General features: G+C 32.7%; 1 protein-coding gene across 1 annotated transcript; it reads right to left on the bottom strand.

The window, feature by feature from the left end:
• Nucleotides 1-6,480: 6,480 nt before the first annotated feature.
• LOC140431695 (ethylmalonyl-CoA decarboxylase-like) lies at nucleotides 6,481-27,128 on the bottom strand. The gene is made up of 2 exons (XM_072519579.1): nucleotides 27,026-27,128; nucleotides 6,481-6,857 (listed from the first exon to the last, which is right to left on the bottom strand). Exons 1-2 carry the CDS (start codon nucleotides 27,058-27,060, stop codon nucleotides 6,524-6,526), a joined length of 369 nt encoding a protein of 122 aa, XP_072375680.1. The 5' UTR covers nucleotides 27,061-27,128; the 3' UTR covers nucleotides 6,481-6,523.
• Nucleotides 27,129-27,327: the final 199 nt, after the last annotated feature.

The following is a 27,327-nucleotide window of genomic DNA, read 5'->3' as shown; positions in this document are numbered from 1 at the left end:
ACGCGCTATCTCAGAGTTTTTTTCCTTTGTTCATTGTATTTTTCTCTCTATCTCTGTTGTATTTTCTTGCATCATTTTCATTCTTAATTTATTTCGTTTCATCTAGTTCCATTTTTACATTCATCGTCGAACCATTCTTTGTATTCGTGTTTTATATTTCTATTACTGGCTGAGCTGCTTTGGTCATACATACTTTTTTTTGCATCCATGTTTGTTCAATATCCCCACTTTCTGCAATATTATCTAATCCTCTACTGAATATTCTTTCATATTTATTTTGTTCCTCTTCTGTCAGTAGTCCTCACAGGTTTAGTTGCTTTATACTTTTTCTTCCGCTGGTTTCTAAGCACTGGAATAAGTTTGTTTCATTTGTATTCCAACTATAAAGTGATCTGAATCTGCATCTGGACCTCTATAGTTCTTATGTTCTTTATTACATTATTTGCATATCTTTTTCGACAAGCACATGATTAATTTGGTTTATGGTTTTCCCCATCCGGTGATCTCCACGTTCCTTGGTGTATTCTTTTGTGTTGGAAGTATGTGCTCATAATGATCATATTTCTTTCTTCTCCGCCGAAATCAATTAGGAAGTGACCATTTTCGTTCGTTGTTTCATGCAAGCTGTATTTTCCTATGGTGGGTACATATATTTCTTCTTTTCCTATTTTTGCATTACTATCACCTAGCACTATTTTTTACATCGTATTTGGGGATATTTTTCGAATACTGTATCTATTTGATTATAAAAGTCTTCTTTTATTTCTATACTTTTGTCTTCAGTCGGGTGCATGTATATTTATAAATGTTATTTTTTGGTATTTTCCCTCTTATTCTTAATACACATATTCTCTCTGAAATTGGTTCGAAGTCAACGATTAGATCTTTCAGCTTTTTATTTACCACAAAGCCTGTGCCTATCATTCTATTTTCTCCCCCGCTGTTGAAAAATAATAGTCGTTTATTTCCATTGAGTTTTGCCCTAATTGTTTTGTTTCTTGTAGTGCTACTATTTCGAACTTGTATTTTTTTGCATTCGTCGATTATGTGTTTTAGTTTTCCTTCCTCGTACGTTTCTCTTACATTCCATGTCCCTACTAATATGCATTCGTTTATTACTTTGTTTCCAGTAATGATCTCTACATTATTGTTCATCTCTTGTACCTTTAATCTTGCCAAGTCGTCTTCGTTATTTTAGGCCTGTTTAAATTTTGCTGTTAGTTTTTTGGTTTTACATTTTTTATCTTTTACTAATTTGTCGTTGGCTGTTATTCCATGTCCATATTTCTCCATCTTTGAATAACTTCTGGAATCCTATTTTTTACATTTTTTTACCATTATATCTCTCTGCCATAGCCTTACTTCTAATTTCTTTCTGGATAATTCTTTCCCTCCTTTGACATATCATCATTTATGTAGATTCGCTCGTCTGTTTTGTTTTTTAGTTTATTTTTATTTTTTCATTACTTCAATTTTGTTCTTCACGCTGTTAAGTTCTACTAAGGTAGTATTTTCTCCTATTTTTTCTCGCTCAATTTATATCTACTGACACTTGTAGTTCTTTTTCTAGAAAGTTCTCTACGGCCTCTCGCAATAGTTTTTGATCATTTGTGTCAATGTTTAGTCCTTGTATTACTACATTTTTCCTCTTTTTTTCTCTCTCCAGTTTCTCTATTTTGTCTTTTTTTAGCTCTTGATAATAATTGTAAACACAATTGAAAGCTCGAGAATAAAAAAATAGTTAACCAATAAGCCCTTTTTATTGACTCCAACCCATCCAAAACAGTTATATATTTGTTCCAAACGAGTCAACAAAGTACTCTTTTTTTTCTTATTCTTATATATATATATATATATATATATATATATATATAAATATATATATATATATATATATAATATACATGCCCCAACAGAAGCAGCAGATGATCTGGTAACCAATCAATTATATGACCAACTACAAGTAGAATGTGAAAATGCCCAGAAGAGAGATGCAGTCCTGGGTGATATAAACGCGAAGCTGGGAATAAGAGCCAATATATGCAGAATTTTTTGGTAAGCATAGTTTACACGATATTACCAGCAACAACGGTATAAGAGTGCACAGTTGGCAATGTCAAAACAAACTCAGAGTTGTTAGTAACGTGTATCCCTCATAAAAATATTCATAAAATAACCTGGATGATACCTGGTACTAATAAATTTGATCAAATTGATCACATATTATATCTAAGCGATATACAACCTCCGTAACAGATGTTAGAACTTATATAGTGCAAATTGCGATTCGGACCATTTCTTGGTTATATCGAAGATAAAACAAAGACAATATCAATGGTAAGAAAAGAGAAAGGCGCCAAACAAAGAAAATGTAACACATATATGTTTAAAAATCCTGAAAAGGAAAAATGAGTACCAGCAGAAAATAAAAGTAATATTAAATGCAACAGGAGAACAAAACAAATATTGAAGAAGAATTGAAATGCCATCCAAACGACAATTACAAATATGGCAGATGAAACATTAGGTGAAACCTCAAGCAAAAGAAACGAGAAATGGTTTTGACCAAGATTGCCAACAAGTAATAAATAGCAAAAATATAGCTAGACAGAAATGTCTGCGAAGGGGATTCCCGATTGAATAGAGGGGGCATATGAAGAACGCAGAAAAGATGCAAAGAAAATATGTAGAAGGAAAAAGAGAGATATGTTTAATAGGAAAAATACAACAAATAACAGATTATAATAACAGAAGAGAGACTAGAAAATTTTAAAAGGAAACAAAGCAATACAACCAAGGATAGTTTAAGATCAACAGTTTGCAAGGACAAAACTGGGGCAATTATCAGCGAGAAAGAGAAAATAATGATAAGGTGGAAGGAGCATTTTCAATAGCTGTTAAACCCAGAAAAAGAACAAAACAAAAATAAAGAAATAATTCACCACACAGCAAGACAAGTAGTTGAGCAACGAACATTGGAAGAAACGATAAACGTCACAAAACATCTAAAAAATAACAAAGCACCTAGCACAGATGGAAATCACTGCAGAACTGATAAAGAATGGTGGACATGCGCTAATGGAGTTGTATCCATAAACTAATCGACCGCATATGGACACACTACATGCCATCCCAGAAGATCGCAAGCATACTTCCTATGTACAAAGGGGGAGACAATCGACTCTGCAAAAATTATAGGGCGATAACAGTTTTAAAAGTCGTCTACAAGATATTATCAGGAATTACATGCAGCCGCTTGGAATGTTTTCGGAGGAGATGATGGTGAATACCAATGTGGGCTTCAGACGAAGAGGACAACTATAGACCAAATACATATGTTAAGAGGTATACATGAAAATGTGTTGAATATAACATACCTATTTACAACTTGTATATCGATTTCAAACAGGCGTTTGATGGAGTAGATCGACAAAATATGTTAAAGCTACTATCTATGTTAGGGATACCCAATACGTTGGTTAAACTTATACGAATGACTTCTGGACGGTTCCAAAGCTATAGTGAGAATAGATGGAGATATAACGCAGGCCTTTGATATTGAAAATGGAGTTAGTCAAGGTGATGCCTTATCAAACAACACTTTTTCATCTAACTTTAGAAGCTGTTGTTAGAAAACTGAAATATAAATGGCTGTATTAATACAAGACCAATGCAAATATGTGCATATGCGGGTGATGTAGCCATAATAAGCCACAAACAAAAGGGTATTAAGCGAAAAAGTTATAGAACTGAAACGAGAAGCTGCTACGTTTGGTCTATATATAAATGAAAGCAAAACAAAATATATGGAGTTGCACAAAATCGAATGAACATGAGAATTTGAAGGTAGACAACCATACCTACAAATATGCCTCCACATTTCCCTACCTATGCTCAATAATAAACGACAACAACATCATACGTCAAGAAATACAAGCACAAATTCTTAGAGGTAATAAGTGCTTTTATGCATACAAAGACTTAATTAAAGGTAACTTACTGAATCGTGAGTCTAAGCTTAGAATCTACAAAACAGTAATTAGGACCAGGGGTCACAAATGGATGTGAAACGTGGACCCTCTCAACCACTCAAAGAAAATATTTGGACCAACCTAATGCAGCGATGGTTCGTGGAAAATTAAAATGAACCACGAGCTGTATGAACTAATGCAGAGCGAGATATTGTTAGATTTTGTAAAGTCACAAAAGACTAAACAGGCTTGGTCACCTAGAAAGTATGCCAGATAAATCGAGCTGTAAAAGTAGTCCAGAGATGGAAGCCCCAAGGAAACATAACAAGAGGAAGGCCCCGTAAAAGGTGGATAGACGACGTAGAGAGGGATCTTAAAATCATGAACATCAGGCAGTGGCGAAGGAAAGTATCCGACAGGGCAGAATGGGAGAACATTGTTAAGCAGGCCAAGACTCACAAAGCGTTGTAGCGCTATTAGAAGAAGAAGAATATGGGTATAGCAAATTTTATTTCTTTTCTCTGTAAGTTAGTCATATCTGTAAGTTATTTATACGGTACTGAATAAAAGGCCTTCTTGTAGTGAATAAAAACAGCAAAGAGGTTTATCTTTTGGTATACGCCTGGTAATAAAATGACTCAGATGAGAATAAGTTGTTACTTGCAGTCCATGGAATCCTTAGCGCATTCTTTCTAATATGACTATATGGTATTTTTAGAGTACAGTGTTGATAGATACGCTGAGCGACATGAATGTGACCTATTTGTACACAGGTAGGAAGACAAGAAATTGGACGGTACTTGGCTGGATCTTGGGTGTTTATTTTGATCTTTCGGTATGAAATAGGTAGCTTCCCTGAGTAACGAAACAATGATATTTCCTGTGGATTTCTTTAGTCAAAAGTTTTGAACTCAGTATGGTCCACATGATTTCCCCGTTATCTCTTGGGTATTGTTCAAGAATTCTTTAGTACTAAAAGGGTTCGTAAGGAATATTACTGTAGTGTTGAAAGTTTTTTGTCGTACGTTTACTGTGTAGCATTGGTGTTAAGTGTAGCTGGCGTTAAATCTTACTCCTCGGAAATATTCCGTAATTTGTCCAATATCCCTAAGCAATAATTTAAACTTCCTCAGCAGTCGTTTTTCACAATCGTAATCTGTCCTTCTGCTATTGGTACCACCGTCGTGTTTTGGTCTTAATGCCCCATAATATTAGCAATTATTCTTGCTATACAGTAAATCAGTTTATGCAAATATTCCAATGTATGAGCTTCTACGACATAGTTGAGTAAGACTTCAATGTTCACAATCTGTAAAAGCATACTTGTTTCTTAAAAAAAGTTTATTTTTGGTGTTGATGGTCTGCTAAGGGGTTTGTTCGATTAAACTTTTGTACGACATAATTATGTCATTTTGTTTCGTTTACCAGACTATAATGCAACTTGTTATTGTCCTACTGCATATTATCAGGTTATGGTTTCTTGTATGAAAAACTTAGCGATCTGCTCGTGTACTACATTAGGGACTTAATCTATAGCTACCTCTATAGGATCAGCAATAGGATGCACCCAGTCGCTAAGAGACTGGTATTTTGTCTCTTCTTTGTAGTTGCTTCCACTGTTTCGTGTAATAGATTTTTTGTATAACCACAAAGTCGATATTGTTATTTTATAAAAATTTTAATAATCACTAAACTTATAACTGTATATAGGTAGTAACTAGCAAAGCTTATATCTTTAAATGTCTATGTGAAAAATTCAAGTCTGAATTTTTTCAATTGAACGATCTCGATTATAATAGTTTAATCTATCTGGTATTATTTTTCTTTCGAATGCAGAATATTTTTTTATAGCCAGTAGACACAAAGAGTATATAAATCCCAGTATAAGGTAGCTTATTTAGCGTTTTCCCTTCCTAAACGTAGATGTTAGTATTCTACTGTAGTAAAAAGTTAGCTTTATATCCCTCTATTTAATAATGGTGGTGGAGAATAAAAAAGTAGGGATTAAGAACAATTTGAAAATTTTAGCTGGGCTTGAAATTTTACACCATTTCGATAATCATTTCAATGTGTCCAATTCATTTTCGCCTTTAGTTTTTTGATTGATATAACTTAATGTATTTTTTATCATTCGGTATATTCCTTAGGTTTCTCATAAGACTTTTCAGACCACTATAACGTCTAGCAATTTTCGAGACATGACTGGGAATATATACACTTTGGTACAAACAAACCTCGTGCAAAATTGCCATCACGGTCAAGATGTGAGGTCTTTCAAATAAATTAATTACTATTTTATTGGGAATAGGCCACAATTGAAGGTTAAAATAAGTTTATTGACGTTTCAATTTCTACTTCGGAAATCGGTCTCGAAAACGAAAAAATTAAAAAAAAAATCGAAGTGGAAATTGAAACGTCAATAAATTTATTTTATCCTTCATTAAAATACTAATTAATTTAAAATGCCACAAGAAAATAGCTTCAGAACAATTCTAAGTAAATAAAAAAAAACAGTAAAAAACATTTATTCTAAAAAATATTTAAATATATTGTTATATCTTTTCGTTTTTAACAAATCTAATATTTTTGCTCACAGCCTCTTTATTAATATCTGATCCCCATTTAGTATAAAATTCGTTTCTTTCAAAATCAAGGGATTTTTCGAAAGATTCCTCGGATGCTACTTCTGTCACTAACTTCATGGACTGTGTGATAGTGCTGTGATATGCCGTTAGACCTCTGACGAAGTCCAAAGCTTGGTCAAATCTCTGTTCTGTATTAACAATTTTATATGCCAAATCTAGTTTCAAACATTCTTGTGCATTAAAGATTTTTCCAGACGCTAGAATTTCGAGCGCCTTCCTTTGGCCTACTATTTGAACTAATCTGAAAAAAAAATAAAATTATTATAAGGTCTGTTATTTAAATTGACTTAAATTTAACATGAAAGTTTATCGTGTTTGGTAATCAAATATTTAAGTAGTATTTATGTGATTATTTCCCCTTTCGGGGGAACCTGTAACTCTAGAGAGCGCGTCCCCAGGTGGCGGATAGGGGAATGCCCTCACCGGCCCGTTTGCAGCTAGGCCGGCGGGTAGGTGGGAAATAAAATACCACCCGCGGACCACCAGGTGGGGTAGATAGGACTCCTAAGCCGTAGAGAAGGCAACTAATCTAAGAGAAGGATACTCTGATTTAAAACCCTGGTCCTCCAAGTTGGGGGTTGAGGCATCGGGCCAACTCCTCAAAACTCGGAAAAAATGATCAAAGGTTAAAAATTTCAGCAAAAAGCCTTGGAATTCGGACCTATAAACGAAATTCGCAAAAAAAATGGATTATAAATTTGGGTGCTTGGAACATACAAGGAGTAAGGACAAAACAGGAGGAGGTCTTCCGTGAACTGAGTAAAATGAAACTAGACATCTGTGTATTAACTGAAGTAAAGAAAAAAGGAAGAGGAAATGAAAAGATAAACGAATACCTGCATTTCTATAGTGGCGTAGAAAAGAGCGAACGAGCTAAAAGGGGAATGTCTATAGCAATACATCAGAAACTGAAAAAATGTATTAAATCTAGGCAATAAATAGATGAAAGAATTATCCTCATGGAAATTAAGAAAAATGGCCATAAAATAGTGGTAATTGGAACATATGCACCGACGGATGACTCAAGGGTTGACAGTAAGGAAGAGTACTTTAACAAGTTAACAACTGTTCTAGCCACAATTAATAAGAAGAAAGAAATTTAAATCTTAAGTGATCTTAATGCAAGAACTGGAAAGAGCTCCAACAGTGAAATAATAGGGAGATATGGAGAAGACATTCTGAACGACAATGGTCAATGATTAATAGATTTTTGCGAGGCACATTCTTTGAAAATATTAAATGGTTTCTTCCCCCATAAGAATATACACAAATTTACATGGACGCAGCCTACCCGGAATTTAAAATCAATAATTGACTATTTCATTCAACGTAAAGATTCTAAACTAAAAACGAAGGACGTGAAGGTGTTTAGAGGGCCAGAATGTGAAAGTGACCACCATATGATCATTGCAAAAGTAATGGTGACATTTAAGAGAGAACAATCAAGTCACAAAAATGATGAAGTAAAAGACATAGGAACAACCATAGAAAACATAAAATATAACCTGGAAAGCTTTAAACAAGATTCGACAAAGTTCTTATATAAAATTAGAATAGTTCAGAAAATAAAAAATATAGAAACAAAGGACTTAGACCCTGAAAGTCTGTATGAGGTAATTAAAAAATATATTCATGAAGCGGCAAATGAAGCACTGGGAAAAGTTGAAAATCGGAAAAAAGGAAAACCTGAATGGTTGTCAACGGAACTAGAAGAGAAAGTTCTCAAGAAAAAACAAGCATATCACATATGGTTTCAATCCAAAGATCCTCAAGACAGAGAAATATACGCTAAATGGAATAGAGAAGTTAAAAAAGACGTGGATATGGCGAAAAATATAAACTGGGAGGCTAAGTGTGATGAACTGGACAGATTTATGGGTGGAACAAAAGTGGCACAAGCTTGGAAAACATTAAAGCAGTTTAGGAAAAATGAGAAAAATGAAGGCAACATTTCTCTCTTAAAGTTAAATGAATGGGAAGAATATTATACGAAACTGCTGAAAGAGGATAGAGTAGAGTACACATGAGAAAAGATAAGGGAATTAATAGACAACAGAGACGAAAGACAGGAAATCCCTATAATAACATTATCTGAATTAACGGAAACCTTAAAAGAGGTTAAAAACGGAAAAGCCGCAGGGCCTGGAGACATTCCCATAGAGCTGGTTAAATATGGGCCGACTGCACTTTTAGAATTATTAGTAGACCTTTTCAAAAATGTATGTGTGGAGACCAGGAAATTCCTAAAGATTGGAATAAATCTTATATAAGCTCCATATATAAGAGAGGGAATAAAAGAGACTGTTCCAATTATAGAGGTATTAGTGTGACGAGCTCTGTGGGCCGGTTGTACGGCAGAATATTAAAGAAGAGGGTTGAAAGACAGATACAAGATATTGAAGAACAAAGCGGCCTTCGTACCGGGAGATCCTGCCTTGATAATATATTTATCCTACGATAAATAATTAAAAAGCGTTTCGAAAGAAGTAGAGCGACCCATTTGGTATTTATAGACCTTGAGAAAGCATATGATAGTGTCCCGTTAAAGAAAATGTTTGAGGTCCTTGAAAGGTCCGGATTGGATTCGACGTATATCCGAGCGATATATAAATTGTACGAAAATGCAGTTAGTTGTGTAAAAATTGGAACCAGAACCTCAAATGAATTTAAAGTCACTAAAGGCCTAAAGCAAGGATGCTGTTTGTCACCGACACTCTATAAAACCGTAAAATATACGTCCAAGAAGCACTGAGGAATTGGAGAAATAAATGTAGATTTATGGGCATCGAAGTGGGACAAGAAACTCTGTATACATTGTTGTTTGCAGATGATCAGGTGGTGGTTGCAACTGATGAGGAAGATATAAATTATATGAATCGAAAATTATTTGAGGAATATGCCAAATGGGGGCTTACTGTAAACATAAGCAAAACAGAATATTTGAAAATTGGAGGAAATACCACAGATCTGAGGCTTAAAAACTCAGTCATAAAAGGCTGCAATCAGTATAAATATCTAGGAAGCATCATATCAGCAGATGGCAGAGTTAAGATAGATGTACAAAACCGAATAACCCAAGGGAAAAAATGCATCCGATTACTGAATTCATTACTGTGGTCTAATAAAATAAAGATGCATACCAAACTTCGCGTATACAGAGCAATTGTAGAACCAATTACCACATATGGTGCCGAATGTTGGACGATGACAAAGAATGAACGAGATAAAGTAGACGTTGTGGAAATGGATTATCTTAGAAGGGCATGTCGAGTATCGAGAATGGAAAGAATCAGGAATGAGGAAATACGAAACCGTACAGGAATTAGAGATACTCTTTCAGATAGAATACAAGGAAGGCAATTACAATGGTATGGTCACGTGATGAGAATGGAGGAGGAGCGGTGGCCAAAGAAAGTCTTAATGTATGTTCCGCCAGAAAGAAGGAAAAGGGGAAGACCACCAAATTCCTGGAGAAGAAAAATTACAAAAACAATGCAATCAAGAGGCTTAGAAGAGGGAGATTGGAGAAATAGGAAAAGATGGAGGCTAAAATGCGGGAAGCGGCAATCGCCGTAGGACCCCCGTTATATGATGATAACGTATTTATGTGATATTCCTATTAATATACACAACTTCCTTTAAACCCTACTGCATTCGTTTTTACCTAGTACTTTAGTACATCATTCTATATACGAATAAAGTTAAGTAGTTTGAGTTATCGCTGAAGTTTGTAACGAAGCATTCAACGTAATAAAATGTTAGGTTTTGGTTAGCTTATGTAATACATGTGAAATATATTAGTTTGGATAATACAAGTTTGTTTTGTTATCTACTAACTATAAATCACTGCGTCTGTTATAAGTGTAGGTTCAGTTAAGTATTAAATTGACTATGGTCCTACATAATGCCGCTATTGATTGTTTCAAAAAATCTTAAAAGGACCAGCAGTCAAACTTTTCAGAACCAACTCTAAAGAAGCAAAGTGAACCTTGCAATGGAATTTGCGCAAAATAAAATTTAATAATTTAAAAATATAAGTGTCTGCTTAAAGAAAACATTTTAAACTTATAGGTATATGTGACACTAATCGAACTCCTTAAAATATTTTTTAGATTAGCTTTAAGTTATAGTGGACCTACATAACTGATTAATGCAGAACAATTTAATAATCTACAAGCGGTAACGTTTGAAATGTTATCATTCTAATTTATTAAGAATAAGTTATTAATAATAGTTATTTCTTAGTCCAAGATGAAATACTAGCATTACCAGAGTTATGTAAGAGAGCATACATGTCTTACATATCTCTGAGCATATCTCTCTAACATATCTTAGGCATAAATTAGGCAAGCTATTAAACAGTTGTCTGTATTATTGGTTAAATAATAATAGTCTCTCGTTTTATACCGCTGTCGCGGCTTTGGGAGTATAGCAGGGTAGTCTGCTATATCTAGGGTCTACGGTATACAAGGAAGGTAACATGGCCAGTGCTACGCTTCAACCGTCTATTATTACCCCTGGTTTTACCCAAGGTACTCATTTTTATTCAGGCTGAGTCGACCTGGGGCCTATAGACATTTTTAAAATGTCTAGATGTTCTTGCCGACGGTGGGATTCGAACCCCGGACCACCGGCTTGCGAGTCAAGCATCCTACCGCTTGCGCTAAGCAGACCCTGTCTGTACTATTGGTTGCCAAAATTATTAGTAAATAGGGTACAAAAATTAAAATAATTATTTTCAGACTATTACAATTAAACTCAAATCATAGAGGTGGTAGTGTGCTATGACTCAAATGGCAAAAAACTTGGCAAGGATATTTTTTAGTGACGAGAATTACTGAAAAGTAATTAAAGTAAAGTAAAGTAAATACTATATATTTTCTGTGTACCTATAAGTATATATTGCATTGTATATACAGTGGCTCACATCTTAAATAATGCAGACGCTACACAATAAAACTAGCTTGTGTCAATGGCTCAATAATTATTAGAAAAAAATTACATACGTACTGAAATTTAATTACTATAAGTCTTCTTAAATATTAAAAGTTATTTTTGGGTTTCAAATATACCATACTTAAATTACAATAAATATTTAATTATTTTATGTATGATTTTGAGGTCACAGCTAAAATGATGCAGATGAGATGAAGCATTACCTATACAGCTTATCAATTTAAAATTCGAGAAGTAGGCGTTGCATTAAATTCATATTACAGTTATTTTTATGTTTAATTTGACATTTCAAAGTATTTAAAAATGGGTCGCCGAACTACGATTAGTAAAAGAAATTTAATTATTATTCACCATAGAAATGGGTAATAGCCAAAGAAACATCCAAAATGGTAAATAAATCATCAACTAGCCTCTAACGTCCACTGCTGAACATAGGCCTCTCGCATGCTTTTCCGCTTAGTCCGATTTTGCGCCATCTGAATCCAATTTGTAGTCACTGTTTTTATATCATCTGTCCATCTCGTTGGGGGTCGACCTCTATTTCTGTTAGCTTGTATTCGGGGTCTCCGTTCAAAAATTCTTTTTGTCCACCGGTCATCAACTGATCTTGCTACATGACCTGCCCTGTTCCACTTTAGTGTTGTTATCCTTTCAATAACGTCTGCTACTCCTGATCTTTTGCGTATAGAGGCATTGGGTATTCTATCACGTAGAGAAATCCCTAACATTATTCTCTCCATTGCTCTTTCCGCAACTTGTAGTTTACTTACTGTTGTTCTTGTGAGTGTTAGGGTTTCTGTGCCGTAGGTCATCATCAGTAAATAAACGTTTATCAACAATTCAGCGCATTATTGAACATTACCGTAAGGAAAATAGAGTTGAAAATAAATCAAGGTTAGCTCCAGATATGATTATAAATAGAACTTTATTAGATAAATAAACCTGTTATTAGCCAAAGAAATAGAACTTTTGAAATTCATTAAAATTTACTGATAAAACCAAAATATACTTGTTTGGGTATAATGGAAAAATATCGGTGAAGAAAGCCGAATGAAGAACTAAAATTAAAAAATATGAAAGCGACGGTAAAGCACGGTGGAGGTGGAGTAATGATGTGGGGGTGTATGTCATCTGCAGGAGTAGGTAACATGCATTTTATTAAAGGAAATATGAACCAACACACTTTTAATTGGAGATACTAAGGCAGCATCTCGCCGCTAGTGCTCGAAAATTAGGTATTAATAACAATTACCGGTTTTATCATGACAACGATCCACAACATACATCATATTGGGTTCGTACTTGGTTGCTTTATAATTGCCGCAATGTCATAAATACACTAGCCCAGTCACCAGATTTGAATGTTATTAAAAATGTGTGGTTGATATTAAAAAATAAAATAAATACTGCCCCAATATCAAATAGAAATGAATTGAAAATAAAAATTACTGAAGCTTGCAACACACTTTCCAAAGAGTACACTAGAAAATTGGTCGAATCAATGCCTAGACGACTACAGTCTGTAATTGATAATGAAGAAGGACCTACAAAATTATAGCAATCATTTTTCAATGCTTAGGGTTTGTTTTCTTTATTAATTTTCTTGTTTTAAAGTTTGCATCATATTAGGTGTGACATCAAAATCATATATAAAATAATTAAATATTTATCATTATTTATGTATGGTGTACTTGAAACCAAAAAATAGCTTATACTATTTTAAAAGACTTGTAATTTAATTTCAGTAGGTATGTAATTTTTTTATAATAAATATTGAGCTACTGACACAAGCTAGTTTTATTAAGTAGCTACTGCATCATTAAACTGTGAGTGATATACAGGGTGGTCCTTAAGTAATTGTACAAAAAGAAACAGTAGACTAATCACTTTAAAATATTACGATTGAAGTCAAATTGCTTTTATAAAATTTTGATATTAAGAAAGATACAGGGTGTTAAAGTGCAAATTTAAAATTTTATTTTTCGCTATAACTTTTATGTTTGTAAACATTTATGTATAAAAATTTACAGCTGGGTACTTTTAAATATGAGAAATTATAATTTGGTGCTCACTTTGATGTAGCTAGTAGAGGGCGCCACATATGCCACATACGTGGCATAAATTTCCATTTAACTTTTTTGCTTTTTAAGTAACCTTTATTTGTGACAAAAAATATTAAAGATACATTATTTTAACAAAAAAAAAGGTATACTTGTTAATAACTTCAAAACTCATCAGTTTTCGAGATAATCGCATTTTACAAATCAGCTGCATAATTTTGATTTAAGGCAATTACTCCAAGCAACGAAGGAAAAATAGACAAAAACATTAAAACTTCTGAATTTTGGTATAAAATACCTTTAACTAAAGTTAATAGTTAACGAAATATTAAATAAAATAAATATATCGGCAGGATAATTAATAATAGGATTTGACAAAATAACAGAATAATAGGATTTTACGTCAAACATTTTACGTTTTATGTTAAATTAAAGTCATAATCAAAACATTTTGTTTACAAACCAAATTAAGAAATAGTTAAACTAAATAACATAACTTTTTGTCAAAGTAAGTATTTGATATGTCCAACATTTTCTTTAATTCATTTGTCAATATATTCTATAAAAGATCGTCTCATATTAAATAGCATCATTGGTTCTAAATAAACTGCTGCAGTATTTACTTCTTCTCATATTTGGTTGCGAATGTTTATGGGATTCTTATAAACACGTTGGTTTAATGCGCCCCATACACCAAAATCAAGCGGAATAAATTCTGGGCTACGTGGTGGCTATAATGTATAATGAATGAATATATTCTTTTGTCTACATATCCAAATTTATGGTATATTGTTGAACTATATCTTATTTGTCGCAGAGGTTAAATAATGTATTAAACTGTGATGTATCTCGTTTATTATATACACACACTTATATACACACACGGAATAACCTATCGATGACATTACTTATTTATATGATTACGTTATACCTTACGAGTAACTATAATTACATCTCGAACAAATGGACTATTATGATTTATTAACGAACTAATATTATGCTGAACTAAATTGCCTGTGTGTTTACTGTGTAATGAATAATAAGTATTCTCTTGGGAGTTTTTATGAATTAAATAATTATATCAATATCTCACCATATTGCCAAGGAATATGACTACCACGACCAATTCAACGTTCAGAAAAGTTGTATTTAAGTATTTTCTCACTGCCTTCTCTCTAGAATGTGGAGGTATACCATCTTGCATAAACCACATATTTTTGGGTTTTCAGCATTTTACAATATAGAAAAAGTAATACAACTCCAGTATAGCAACTTAAGAAGCGATAGAAAAGGGAAATTGTATACATGATGACGGCCAACGTCTGAATACGGACACGGCACCTAAAGAAGAAGATGAAGAATCTTTTCTCCAATAAGACATTTAGCAGCCATAACAAAGCATTTTGTGATGTAACATTATCATCTTTGAGTTGTTTTAATAAGAATAAACTATGAATTATGTTTATCTACAGATATTCAGTGCTTTACCTCATAAATATTATTATACAGCTGACTTATCAAATGCGATTATCTTGAAAACGGATAAATTTTGAGGTTACTAACAAGTATACCTTTTCTTTGTAAAAATAATGTATCTTTAATATATTTTAACACAAATAGAGCTAACTTAAAGAGCAAAAAAGTTAAGCGCAAAATTTATGCCACACATGTGACATATGTGGCGCCCTCTATCAGTTACATTAAAGTATGTATAACATTATAATTTATCCTACTCAATAGCATCCAATTGTAAATTTTGGTCTAAAAATATTTACAAACGTAAAAGTTATAGCAAAAAATAAAATTTTAAATTTCCACTTTAACACCCTGTACACTCTGAGATAGCGCGTTTTTATTAAAGCAAGTTGGCTTAAATTGTAATATTTTAAAGCGGAGAATCTACGGTTTCTGTTTGTACAATTACTTACGGACCACCCTGTATATTATAGGTATATAATGCATTGTAATTAAATAAATTTATGTGAAATAGCTATTTTTTTTATTATAAGTAATATAATTCCAATACACAACTAAACTATTTATACATTGGTTGCATGTTGGTATGGTTATTGAATGTTCATCACACACCGGCTTTCAACAGATTTTGCAAATTTTTTTGTCTTTCGCTGTTTAGGATTTTCTTGGCGGCACATACAGATTGAACGAATTTAAAACGGAACATACAATTTAATATATGTCTGTTTGAACTGCATTTGAAATAGTGGACCAATATAAAACTTGGACAAAAATAAATCCATACCCAGTGATAGACATTGTATAAAATATCGTTCAACTATCTGTCTCCTTTAAAGGAAAGAGGAGCTTGCCTAATAGTCGGAGAGATAGAGCCGAAATTTTGGAATGATCAGTAATATGACATTTCTCTATTGGAATATATTCATTGTAACTGGGTTAAGACATTGCCTTACAGGCGGACGCCCCTCGTGGTACAGGGGGTGGCTATACAGGGATGAAGTTGTCATTTTTTTCGGAAAAATTAACGATCGATAATATGGCTGAAAATTTGCCCAGAGTAAAATCTTGGTATAACTAGACGAAATCCCAAAGGGCGGACGCGAGAGTGGATACATAAGAGGTGGCGGACAGAGGTGAAATTGCAATTTTTTGGGGAAAAATTAACGATAAGTAATATGTCCGCCATTTTCATGGCTCATTATTTAGCCCCTAAAACCTCTAAATCCAAAAGAGCGGACAGCTGGGTTGGTACAGAGAGCCATAAAACAGGGTCAAATGTACCACTTGCCTGCGCATTTTAGGTCTCGGTAACAATTTTCAAACTGATTTTATTATGATATTTTTATACCGATTGATTTGAAAATTTGTATGCTCACTTCTGTTACTATTCTGAAAAACGTCAAGTAGAGATTTCCTCAAAATTTTCCAAAAAAATTTCCGTAAATGAAAATTTTCGTAATTTTTTGAGGTAAAATCTAATTTGTAAAATCCTTTCGATTTTCTGTCAGTTATACCATGATTTTTTTCCAAAAATTTTCAAACGATTTTTCCGATAAGAAAAAAAAATTTAGAAAAACTTTAAAAATTTCGTCATTTTCCTCACTCTCATTGATGTCATCACATTCATCATCTTCGTCACTTTCACTTTCAATAATATCACATTCATTATTTGCTTCATTTTCAACCACTACTTCTCGAACTGATTCTGGCATCTGAGGTCCACTAAACCATTTGAATTTATATGTTTCATATTCAAACTCCCAACCATGTTCTTCAACAATCAATTCTGTTGGTACTTTTTTATGAGCATTTGTCCAAATATTTGAAATATAATGGGCTTGCAGTAGATGTTGGTGTAATTCATCTTGACATGGTGGTAAGCTTGAACCATCGAAATGTTTTTTTTTTTAAAGGCTCGTTTACATCATGCAACTTATACTGCCGGTTAAATAGTGAAAATCTGACATCGTTTACTTTTCTTTTTGGAATTGTTCTCGTCAGTCCTGTTCCATATAAGTCACATATGAAAGTTTCTAAGGTTTCAAAAACTTAATTACAATCGAAGTCAGTTTCACCAAGTTGGATAAAAGCATCTTGATACTTATTACATTTAGCGCATGCGTCTAGAATTACTGATCTAAATGGAACGCGCATCATTATTATTTTAATATTTTAAAATAATAATGATGCAAAATTAATGTCCAAACAAAATTTGTAAAATTATAATTAACTAATGAAAAAAAAAATTCAATCAATTTAAAAGTTAAAAAAAATATTGAAAATATCTACAAAGTAAATTTCAAAACTTAAAAAATTGATAATTCCACTATTAAATTGATTTTTATTAATAATTATTTGTAAAATGTTACAGGAATTCTACAAATTGAATTTTACCTATTGATAAATAAAAATAATATATTTTGTATTTGATTATTAATGTAATAATAAATCAAATTTTTCTTATATCTGAACAACCATTATTTATGCAATATAAATTTAAAAACCTTTTTATTGTAATAAAAAATAAGTAAAATTACTATTTGTTATACTAAAAATATTTAATAGTTAACATTATAAAATTACTTTAATTTAATAAAATATCAAATATCAAACATTTATTCAATTAAAAATTAATTCGTAAAATATTTATATTTAAGAAAAAAATGTGATTTGTAAAGTAAATTTGACTTTAGTTTGAAAAAAAAAAACATACAGAAAATCGAAAGGATTCTACAAATTAGATTTTACCTTTAAAAATTACGAAAATTTTCATTTACGGAAATTTTTTTGGAAAATTTTGAGGAAAACTCTACTTGACGCTTCTCAGAAGTGAGCATACAAATTTTCAAATCAATCGGTATAAAAATATCATAATAAAATCAGTTTGAAAATTGTTACCGAGACCTAAAATGCGCAGGCAAGTGGTACATTTGACCCCGTTTTATGGCTCTATGTACCAACCCAGCTGTCCGCCCTTTTGGATTTAGAGTAGTTAGGGGCTAAATAATGAGCCATGAAAATGGCGGACATATTACTTATCGTTAATTTTTCCCCAAAAAATTGCAACTTCACCCCTGTCCGCCACCCCTTATGTATCCACTCTCGCGTCCGCCCTTTGGGATTTCGTCTAGTTATACCAAGATCTTACTCTGGGCAAATTTTCAGCCATATTATCGATCGTTAATTTTTCCGAAAAAAATGACAACTTCAATCCTGTATAGCCACCCCCTGTACCACGAGGGGCGTCCGCCTGTAAGGCAAAGTATTAACCCAGTTACAATGAATATATTCCAATAGAGAAATGTCATATTACTGATCAATTCAAAATTTCGGCTCTATCTCTTGGACTATAAGGAAGCGATAAGTGGTTTGACAGCATAATAACTGCTTGTGTAGTCTAGTTTTTTCAGTGATTCTAGGCAACCTATTTGGGTGGAGTTTTGACTTGTTCTTGAATGAATTCAGAATCCAGCAGCCCGCTGAAGTATTGGATTTTTATAATATAATTATTTGACAACCTTTTGTTGGCCAACCACCTAGAGCGGAGTTGAGCCGAAATACATTGATTTCGTATGTTCCGTTTTAAATTCGTTCAATCTGTATGTAAGTATAACAACTCCCAACTACGATAGCGTGTCCAGATGCACTAAGTTGTGGTCTTTTTGAACTTCTGGTATTGTCGGTGGCAATAGTTGATGTATAAGACACCTAAGCTGTTGTAGCCGTTTTGGTAAAGTAATTTCCTACTACCTTTGGAAGGGTAGCGCGGGTCTGGATGGATGCAATGTAAAGTTGATTTGTAAGTTTTTTTTAAACATTCCACGCGCATTATATATAGAAAACCTAATTATATTGTAATAAATTTAACGATAGCACCGCAGACTGAAATTTTGTCATTAAAATTGTTTCTAATATTTATTTGACAAAATGGTACCTACAGTTGTTTTAATTAAAATTGCAACACTTGTGTACCCGTCATAGGCGTCTTGGCGAATTACATTATAACCTTTAAATGTATAATTTTGATTTGCTTTGAACCATGAACCAAGCTTCAGTTAATAATGCAATATTAATATTTTCAGTTGTTAAAAAATGGACTAAACTGTTTTTATTCGAAACAACGGACCGAACGTTCCGTTGAAATTTTTTTAATAATTTATGGTAGATAGTTATTATCTTGAGTTATGTGTTTTTATATCATCTACAGCTTGAATATCTCTAATTAAATTAAAAATATAATTGGAAATTAGTGTTTTCAGAACCTTCTGGTCTAGTCTGTTTTGACAATTTGGCATATATAAATTAGCGAGAAGGGGTTTGGAGGGCTCAAAATTAAAAGAAAACATGTGTGCATTATTTAGCTGTTGTGGGGTATGAGAGATTCACTATGGTATAGTGACTTAAAAAGGGTTGGGATGTGTTAGTTGATGATATGTTTTTGTTTTTACTAGTTATTGTTTGTGTGGTAGTAGAGAATATATATTAGATTATAGAGAGACTACAAAATGTGCCCTTCGCATGCGACGGGGATCCAATAAATTGCCATCTACAATCAGTCATTAAATTTTTAAAATAATAAACATTTTTCATATAATCCAAGTAAGTATAAAGTATTATCTCTGGTGCACTTCTGACCTGACATCATGGTTTTTTAGTATACTCTGTATATTAACTGTATATATTTATATACATATACATATATATATATATATATATATATATATATATATATATATATATATTGTTATGTTTCTTCTTTCCCAACCAAAGAAAAATAAATAAAAAAATCCATCGAAATAAAATTTTAAGATATCAATATAAACAAATTGTATATAGTAATTTAAGATAAGATTTAGTGTAGATAAGAATAGAAATTTGTTTGGCAACCTTTTTCCGTTTCAAACAAAATTATCAAAAAACCTTTGTTTAGAATTAGAAGACATTTTACCTGTAAGTTAATCTTTTCATTGTTTGTATAGTCGAGTATTAAATGACCATATTCTAATCTTTTGAAATATGTATAAATTGTGTATTGACAAAACCAATTTTAAAGTAAGCTATTTAGTTTTTCTCTGAAACCGAAATTAGGCTTTTCCAAAATCATGGTAAACACAATTTGAGCTTTTGATTGGACGGTCGTTTTTAAATGGGAATTTGTGAGTCGATCATGAGAACCGGAGAGGTCAGTTATAATTTGGTCATCGAAGGAAACAGTCGTTTGTCTCAAGATAGGGTGTGGTTCGTGAGTTGGATACCGGCATTGTGAAAAGAATTAAATAGGTTTTGCAGAAGGAGATAGCAAGTAGATTGAAAGAGGTCCTTGTATCTACCGTTGGCATTTTGTGAAGAGTAGTTTTACGGCATCAAGTTGACAAAAGTAGGTCCTTGTGTCATTAATAAGTAGTTGAGTTTTTGGAGAAGTGCATCAGGTGTTTTTGGTTAGTGCAGCAGGTTTGCAGAGACGTTAGAAAGGAGCCGAGGTGCCAAAAAGGAGAGATCACATCGTTGAGGAGACTGGTCATCGATGGTCATTAGCATTCAAATTTAAGAACTGAGGTTTTGTTAGGCTAATCAAAAGTTTAAAGTTTTGTTGTTTCTTGTTTCAAGTAAAGAAAAATTTAAGTAAAATTGGTTTTCACTTAATATAAATGTATGTAGATTTAAAATCTTATTATTATAAAAATTTGATTTATTTTCTTGTATGCTGATTGATAAGATAACGACAGAATTTGATAATTGTTTTATTCGTTCATATAAAATAAAGAAACGTCAATTTTTGTAATATAATAGATTTTTTATTCTTATCCTTTTTTTTTTGCTTGTTTTTTCTATCTTAATATGTTCGTGATATCCTTCTCTTTCATCACACGCCCCAATCGGATCAAACACAAGGGAGATATGATGACTCTGAGATAGCGCGTTGCCGCAATGTGTGTTTTTTCTGTCTCAATATATTTGCTACCGCCTCTTCTTTCCAATGATGTATCATACGTCACGAACCGACGAACTAATCTATCCCCACCACAAAACGCTTAAAAAATCATTTAATTCTACATAATTCAGTTTAACTTGATTTAATTTTATTTAATTCTATTTAACCTTATTTCATTTTATTTAATCTTATTTAGTGTTTATTTTGTTTTATTGTAAAGCGTTGACGTTTTTTAAACGTCATTTTATTTTTATATGTACTAAGTGTATGTTTCTCTTATCCAGTGACATATAATCATCGAGCAAAAAGACAAAAGAGGGAATGTAAAGGTAGTGGGGGCAAACATATTGTTAGACAGGAAGTGCCATCTTGAGAGGCCAAATTAAACAAGGAAAGAGAGTCTTTCCTTGTTTAAGAAATCAAATTTAGTTGGGTTATGTTATTATTTGTCCCAACTGTCACATGAAATCTTATTTATATTGAAGTTTTTTAACAATTGTTTCACATTTTAGACTGTTATCGTTAATATTTAATTAAAATTTTCTCGTCTAAGACACATTCTGAAAACTATTTTATAGCTACTGTTAATAAGCGCCGGAAAATTTAAATTTGGCGCATTCGCATTTCCGGATATGTCCGCCATCAGAGGCCACTTTTTTGGTCGCCTTTTCATAACGATTAGATTCCCTCTTTTGTCTTTTTGCTCGATGCATATAATATACATTATACCTCATTGATCTTACCTTACAATAACTACAGTAACCTATATTTTTAGCAAGTGGCGGAAAAATTAATTAATTCAGATTTCTTTGTTCAGATCGCGTTAGGATTTTATATCTAAACTAATATAATTATTGTGTATTAAATTCTACCTTAAAAATATTATTAAAATTAATTATTAATTATATTAATATGTAATTAATACAGTATTATTAATTAAATGTATCGTTTCAAGAACAAAATATGATTGAAGTATGGTATTTCATATTTCTTTCCTAGATGTTGTCGTTAGTTTACTGAACAAACGGTGTGACATGTTATTATAGCCTTTTATATAGATGGTAGATATTATATATTATGTAGCGAAATAATTGAAGTGAATAATCTTTTTTGCAATTATTTGAAGGAAAGGAAAATTATTTCCGATATTTGCTTGTGCGGAATATCTATTCTGAGTGAATTATTATCGAGAAGGGTGATTCACAGTAAGTTTTTGTCTCGACAAATTAACTTTTTTGTTTAATCATTTTGTTTTTATTTTCATATTTAGGACATTTCTTGGAAAGGGATACATGGTTCTTACTATTGCGATGGATGCACTGAATATCAGTATATTGACACGCATGATCTTAATTTATGGTTTTACCACATTTTATGCAATGTGCTTGGTACTGCGACACTGCGTGGAAATATGTCAAAATTTTAAACATTTATAACACTGCCTGGCAATGTGTTCGACCATAACTGTGTTTAAACGAACTATATTTTCATTCTATCAATACAAAAAGGTTACCGAAATAAAAATTTACCCAAACCGCACTTGGTTAAGTTGATTATCTATCTCGCACTGTTATTTAATGATTGAGAACTAAATGTTCGTAATTATGATTTATTGAAATTTCTTAGTAGCTGATGGAAAGTTCGTAAGAAAATATTGAATGTTCTTTAAATTGAATGCAAAAATCAGTAGTTACTCTCAATTACAGGTGAAGACATGGATAAACTTAGATTCGCCCAGATGATTGAAAAAAAATATGATACCATACTATATTATTCGCCCAGATAAGTGGAGATACTAAGATTATGGTAACTTACAGTAATTCCTGATGACTGCTGCACTAATTCACTGAAGTTAATTTACTTTACTATAATACTTTCCTTGTATCAAGTACTAAAGTTATTTAAATTAAAGGTACTCTATACCAATATTTAATCTAATATGATATTAGATCAAAAAACTCAAATATACAAGTGTATACAAACCTAGAAAGAAAATGCACAGAGAAGGTAACACAGAGGCGATAATAGGAGCGAACGGCTTTACTTAAAGATCGCCCGACCAAAAGTAGGTCTTTTCTCAACGAGTGCCCACTCAGAAGTGGTCTCCCTTCTGCAAAAATTTACCAAACTATTAAAGAAAGGTGGAATATCTCCCACTCAGAAACGACAAATCAGCCTGTAGTATTTCTAAGAAGGTAAAAATTCTAACGACTCGGAAAGTTCGAGGTAAATAACGGTACCAGCAATTGGACATGAGAAAATTAAAATCCTTTGGATTAGGTTATTATAGAAAGAAAACGTTACTACGTGCCCCGACGATATTTATCATATTTATCATAAAGGATCACGGCCTTACAGCCGGAAGAAATTAACCGAGGATTACCTAAACCGTCGTTTTTAATAAGTCTGTTATTCCGTATTTTGATGTAGTCGATAGTTTCTATAAAAATTTTGTCTCTGTTAAACCGACCATAAGCGTATAAGCACGGGGGTAAAAGAATTAACAATAATTTAATATTTTAATCACAAAAAAAATGTTACAGTACACATAAATATAAGTGAAATTGTACTTATCTGATTTAACGTTGAAAATTTTTCGATTAAACTAGATTCATTACTATCCGTTTCACTATTACCGATCACTAACCTATGAAAAGTTTTAGTCACCTAATGGATTCTCTGGAGAAATGGTCTCTCCCATTGGGGGGCTGCTTATGGACTTATTTATGAGTCAATAGCAGACTTCGAATCACCTGTACTAATTTAAAATTGAGTTAATTGGTAGGACAAGAACCAACCAATTTTAATCAATATGTCGCTTTTAACTGCCATAGTTCTATAGGGTGTTATAAAGAGTCGGATTATAATGGAGAGGTTGGCCAAACAAAAATACCTGCAGCTAATCCGCGATCCAAAGTTGCCATTTTGTTAATAGTGGGTGATGGAAAAGAGATTACAATTCAAATAATATATTTCAGCGCAAAACTATCGGAATTGATAAATGAAGCCGTAGCAACCCCAATTCCCAAGACACAACATATGTACAATATCAGCTGCAGGGAATTCAAAAAGAGTTTTCTTTAAAAGAAGATTTTAATGTTAAAAAAGCAAAGTGAAAAATTTCACCACAGATTTAGATAACGCAGTAGTCAAAATTATCCAATCCCAGAAAGCTATAATAACTTTGTTGAACTCGTAAAAAAAGTATTACGGTTTCGTTGTCAGGGGATCTCTATATTCCTTTGTATATCGTTTTATGGGAAAATTTTGTTCCTACTACTATCATGTTTGTGGTGCATGCAAAGTTTATTAATCTCAACACGTTATCGTTTGACTCTTCATGTAAGCTCTCACGTCCTATAGTTGGCTGCTCCTAGCTCTCGCGTCCTATAATTGCTCTTTGCCAATTTTTCCATTGCCAAGGTCTCCACCAATTATTTTCACGTCATGACGTGGATATCGATCATATCATTTATCCAAAGTGTCGTAGCTTTCATTGTTTTTCTTTTCTTCCATTGATGCCTATAGACTAAGTCAGCTACAATTGAAGAATTTTTCTTTAAGACGTAGATAACATATTCTGTTGTTTATTGGTTTAAAGTTAAGGACTAGCTGCTGTGCGTTTTTACTGACTCGAAAACCACTGCCAAACTCGTTTTGAAGGGAAAATGAACGACTAAGAAAAATTACACACAAGTGTTTTATTTAACCAAAAAAAAATATAGTTAAGTAACTTAGTTACTAAACCAAAAATAAATAAAACTATTTGCAAAAATTGCAAATGTATGTTTTCAGATAACAAATTTAGTTCATGTACCCACAAATTACACATATTTATAGAATTCCAAGCTTTCACTTTTTGTGTGCCTTAAATTGCCCCTCACAAAATATACACTCTGTATTTTGGTCTTTTAGTGTTTCTTGTTTAACTTGATCAAGGTAAACATCATCGTCAGCTGAGAACAATTGTTCAGATGCTGAGAAACTGCCTTCACTGCTGGTTTCAGATGTTATTGATTTCTTTTGGATTTTTCTTTGGTTTTTCGGAAATGTTGAACCCTCATTTCCTAAATTTTTTTTCCAATGCTTTTGTTTTAACGCTTATCGCGAGAATCCTGTTAGTCAGTTTTGTAGTTAAAGGGAGGGGGGTAATTATTTGTGATTTTTAATCTTTTCGTCCACGAGAGGATGTTTTTTATGGTTATCATTAAAATTGGTATAGGTGATATTGCAAAATATAACACAAATCTTTAGGGAGAAGGCTCCCTGTATTATGACGCCGATGGTTCTATGAACTTTTTGTCAATGAATTTAAAACCGGTAGGTTGTGGTTCCATCAACTTCTCTTGCAGAGAAGCAGAAGCTGCTTCTTTTGGGGAATATTTGTTGGTTTTCGCATCGGAGCGTACGTTTCAATTTGAAGTACAACGACTTATAGCGATGTGATGTTACACGTTTTTTAGCTTCATATTTTTTGGCTATAGAGTCTGCGTTCGAAAAAATGTTACGATCAAGGGGATAGATTTCCGTTACTCTAAATCCATTTACGACCCGAATCCCATTTCTTATATCCTCTCTATCGTACGCCTTGAACCTGCCCATCTAGGTTTTATCAACAAGTTGAAGGTTATATGTGGCATGACGAGTTAGGGAAATTATAGAAACAAAGTCTTCTCTGGCCAAATTAATCACTTCCAAATTACGCGTGTGGCTATAATGGCTATCAGGTATTAAAAGAACAGTAGACTCTTGTATTCTTCTTCTCATGGCACCGTCTCCTTTCGAAGGTTGGTGATCCAAATGGGAATTGTAGTTTTGGAAACTGCTGAGCGAAAGATTTCTACGGATGGGCGGTCGAACCATCTCCTCAGGTATTTCAGCCACTTTTTGGCGTCTTCCTACTGATCTTTTGCCCTGTACATTTCCTTCCAGTATACCTTGAAATAATTCGTATTTTTGGCCTCTCAACACATGACCCAAGTATTGCATATTCTTAGTAATTCTTTTTGTTTACACAGTTTACACTCTTGTGTTGGTTACACAAAATTTATAAAATGTTTCATCCACTCTGTAAGCAAATTCTGTTGTATCTAAACGACTTGGGCGAACTGCATATATTGACCCAGGTAGGGCATCATACAGTAACTAGTCATTTCAACTCTATTCGGAGAAAAACTATGTTTGTTGTATTCGGTTTCCAAGTTATCAAAATACTCCTGTATGTTTTTTGTTGAAGCCTAGAGCTCTAGAAAAGAAAGTTACAGTGAGTCGTCGAAATGGGTAGTAGAGATGTATTATTCCATCTTAAGAAAGCGCCCAGCTAGCTTCTTCCTGCAAGGTTATTTTTAAATTGATAAGTTAATCCAGTTTTCGTAGCTAATATATTTGTTATTTTGCAAATGCCTTTTAGTGTTAAATCATAATATGCAGCTTTCATTGCTAAAAGTTACTGAACCAACTGTACTTCGATTTCTTTTACTAATACTGTTTTACTTCCAAGTGGAGATAAAATTATTTTCTCTGCATTTAAACTCTACTAGTCTTTTGAATTTTCAACAATCTTTCTAAAGACGATCTTGAAAAGTTAAAACTTTTACTAACATTTTTCAAACCGATCACTTTATTGCTAATAATCTCCATGTCTTTTTGCATGTCTTCAGCCTTCCATTTTTTTATGTTTTTTTTAATACTTGGGCTTGCTTCGGGGCATGGCTGATCTGAAAAAAGAAGGCGCAACTGGTGATTGATCGAAATGTAGACTTTTGGTCCAAAAATGGCCTATATTGGCGCATTGCAAAAAATTTTACAGTTTTGCAGAGAGTCAAACGAACGCTTCGCATCCTTAACTTATTTTCGCATTCTAACGTATTTTTAAAAGATGGAGCTACCTATTAAATCTAATTTTTGTAAGTATAATACCAAACAGTTAGTTAGCAGGTAATAGTAGTGTTTAAGTAAACTGAACTATATAAAAACATCACTTACCTTGTTCCACCGCCCCATGCTGTCGTGATACCCATACGTCCCTGTACAAATCCAAGTTTGGTATTATCAGAAACTAAAATATAATCACAAAATGTACTAATTTCAACTCTGAGATAGCGCGTTGCCCCATGAAGTAAACTAACACTAATAAGGGGTAGTTTTCTTATTCTAAAAATAAAAAATACATAGTATTAAAATTAGTAAGAAATAAAAATTTTATTTTGTTTTGGATTTTTAGTAATCAATTTAAATCGACGATATCAATATATACTAAAAATTGCATACCACTCTGAGATAGCGCG

This window comes from Diabrotica undecimpunctata, unplaced genomic scaffold (genome assembly GCF_040954645.1).
Source record: "Diabrotica undecimpunctata isolate CICGRU unplaced genomic scaffold, icDiaUnde3 ctg00001710.1, whole genome shotgun sequence".
NCBI classification, from domain to species: domain Eukaryota; kingdom Metazoa; phylum Arthropoda; class Insecta; order Coleoptera; family Chrysomelidae; genus Diabrotica; species Diabrotica undecimpunctata.
Note: the sequence above shows the minus strand (reverse complement) of the source record. Positions and strands in the feature narration are given on the sequence as shown.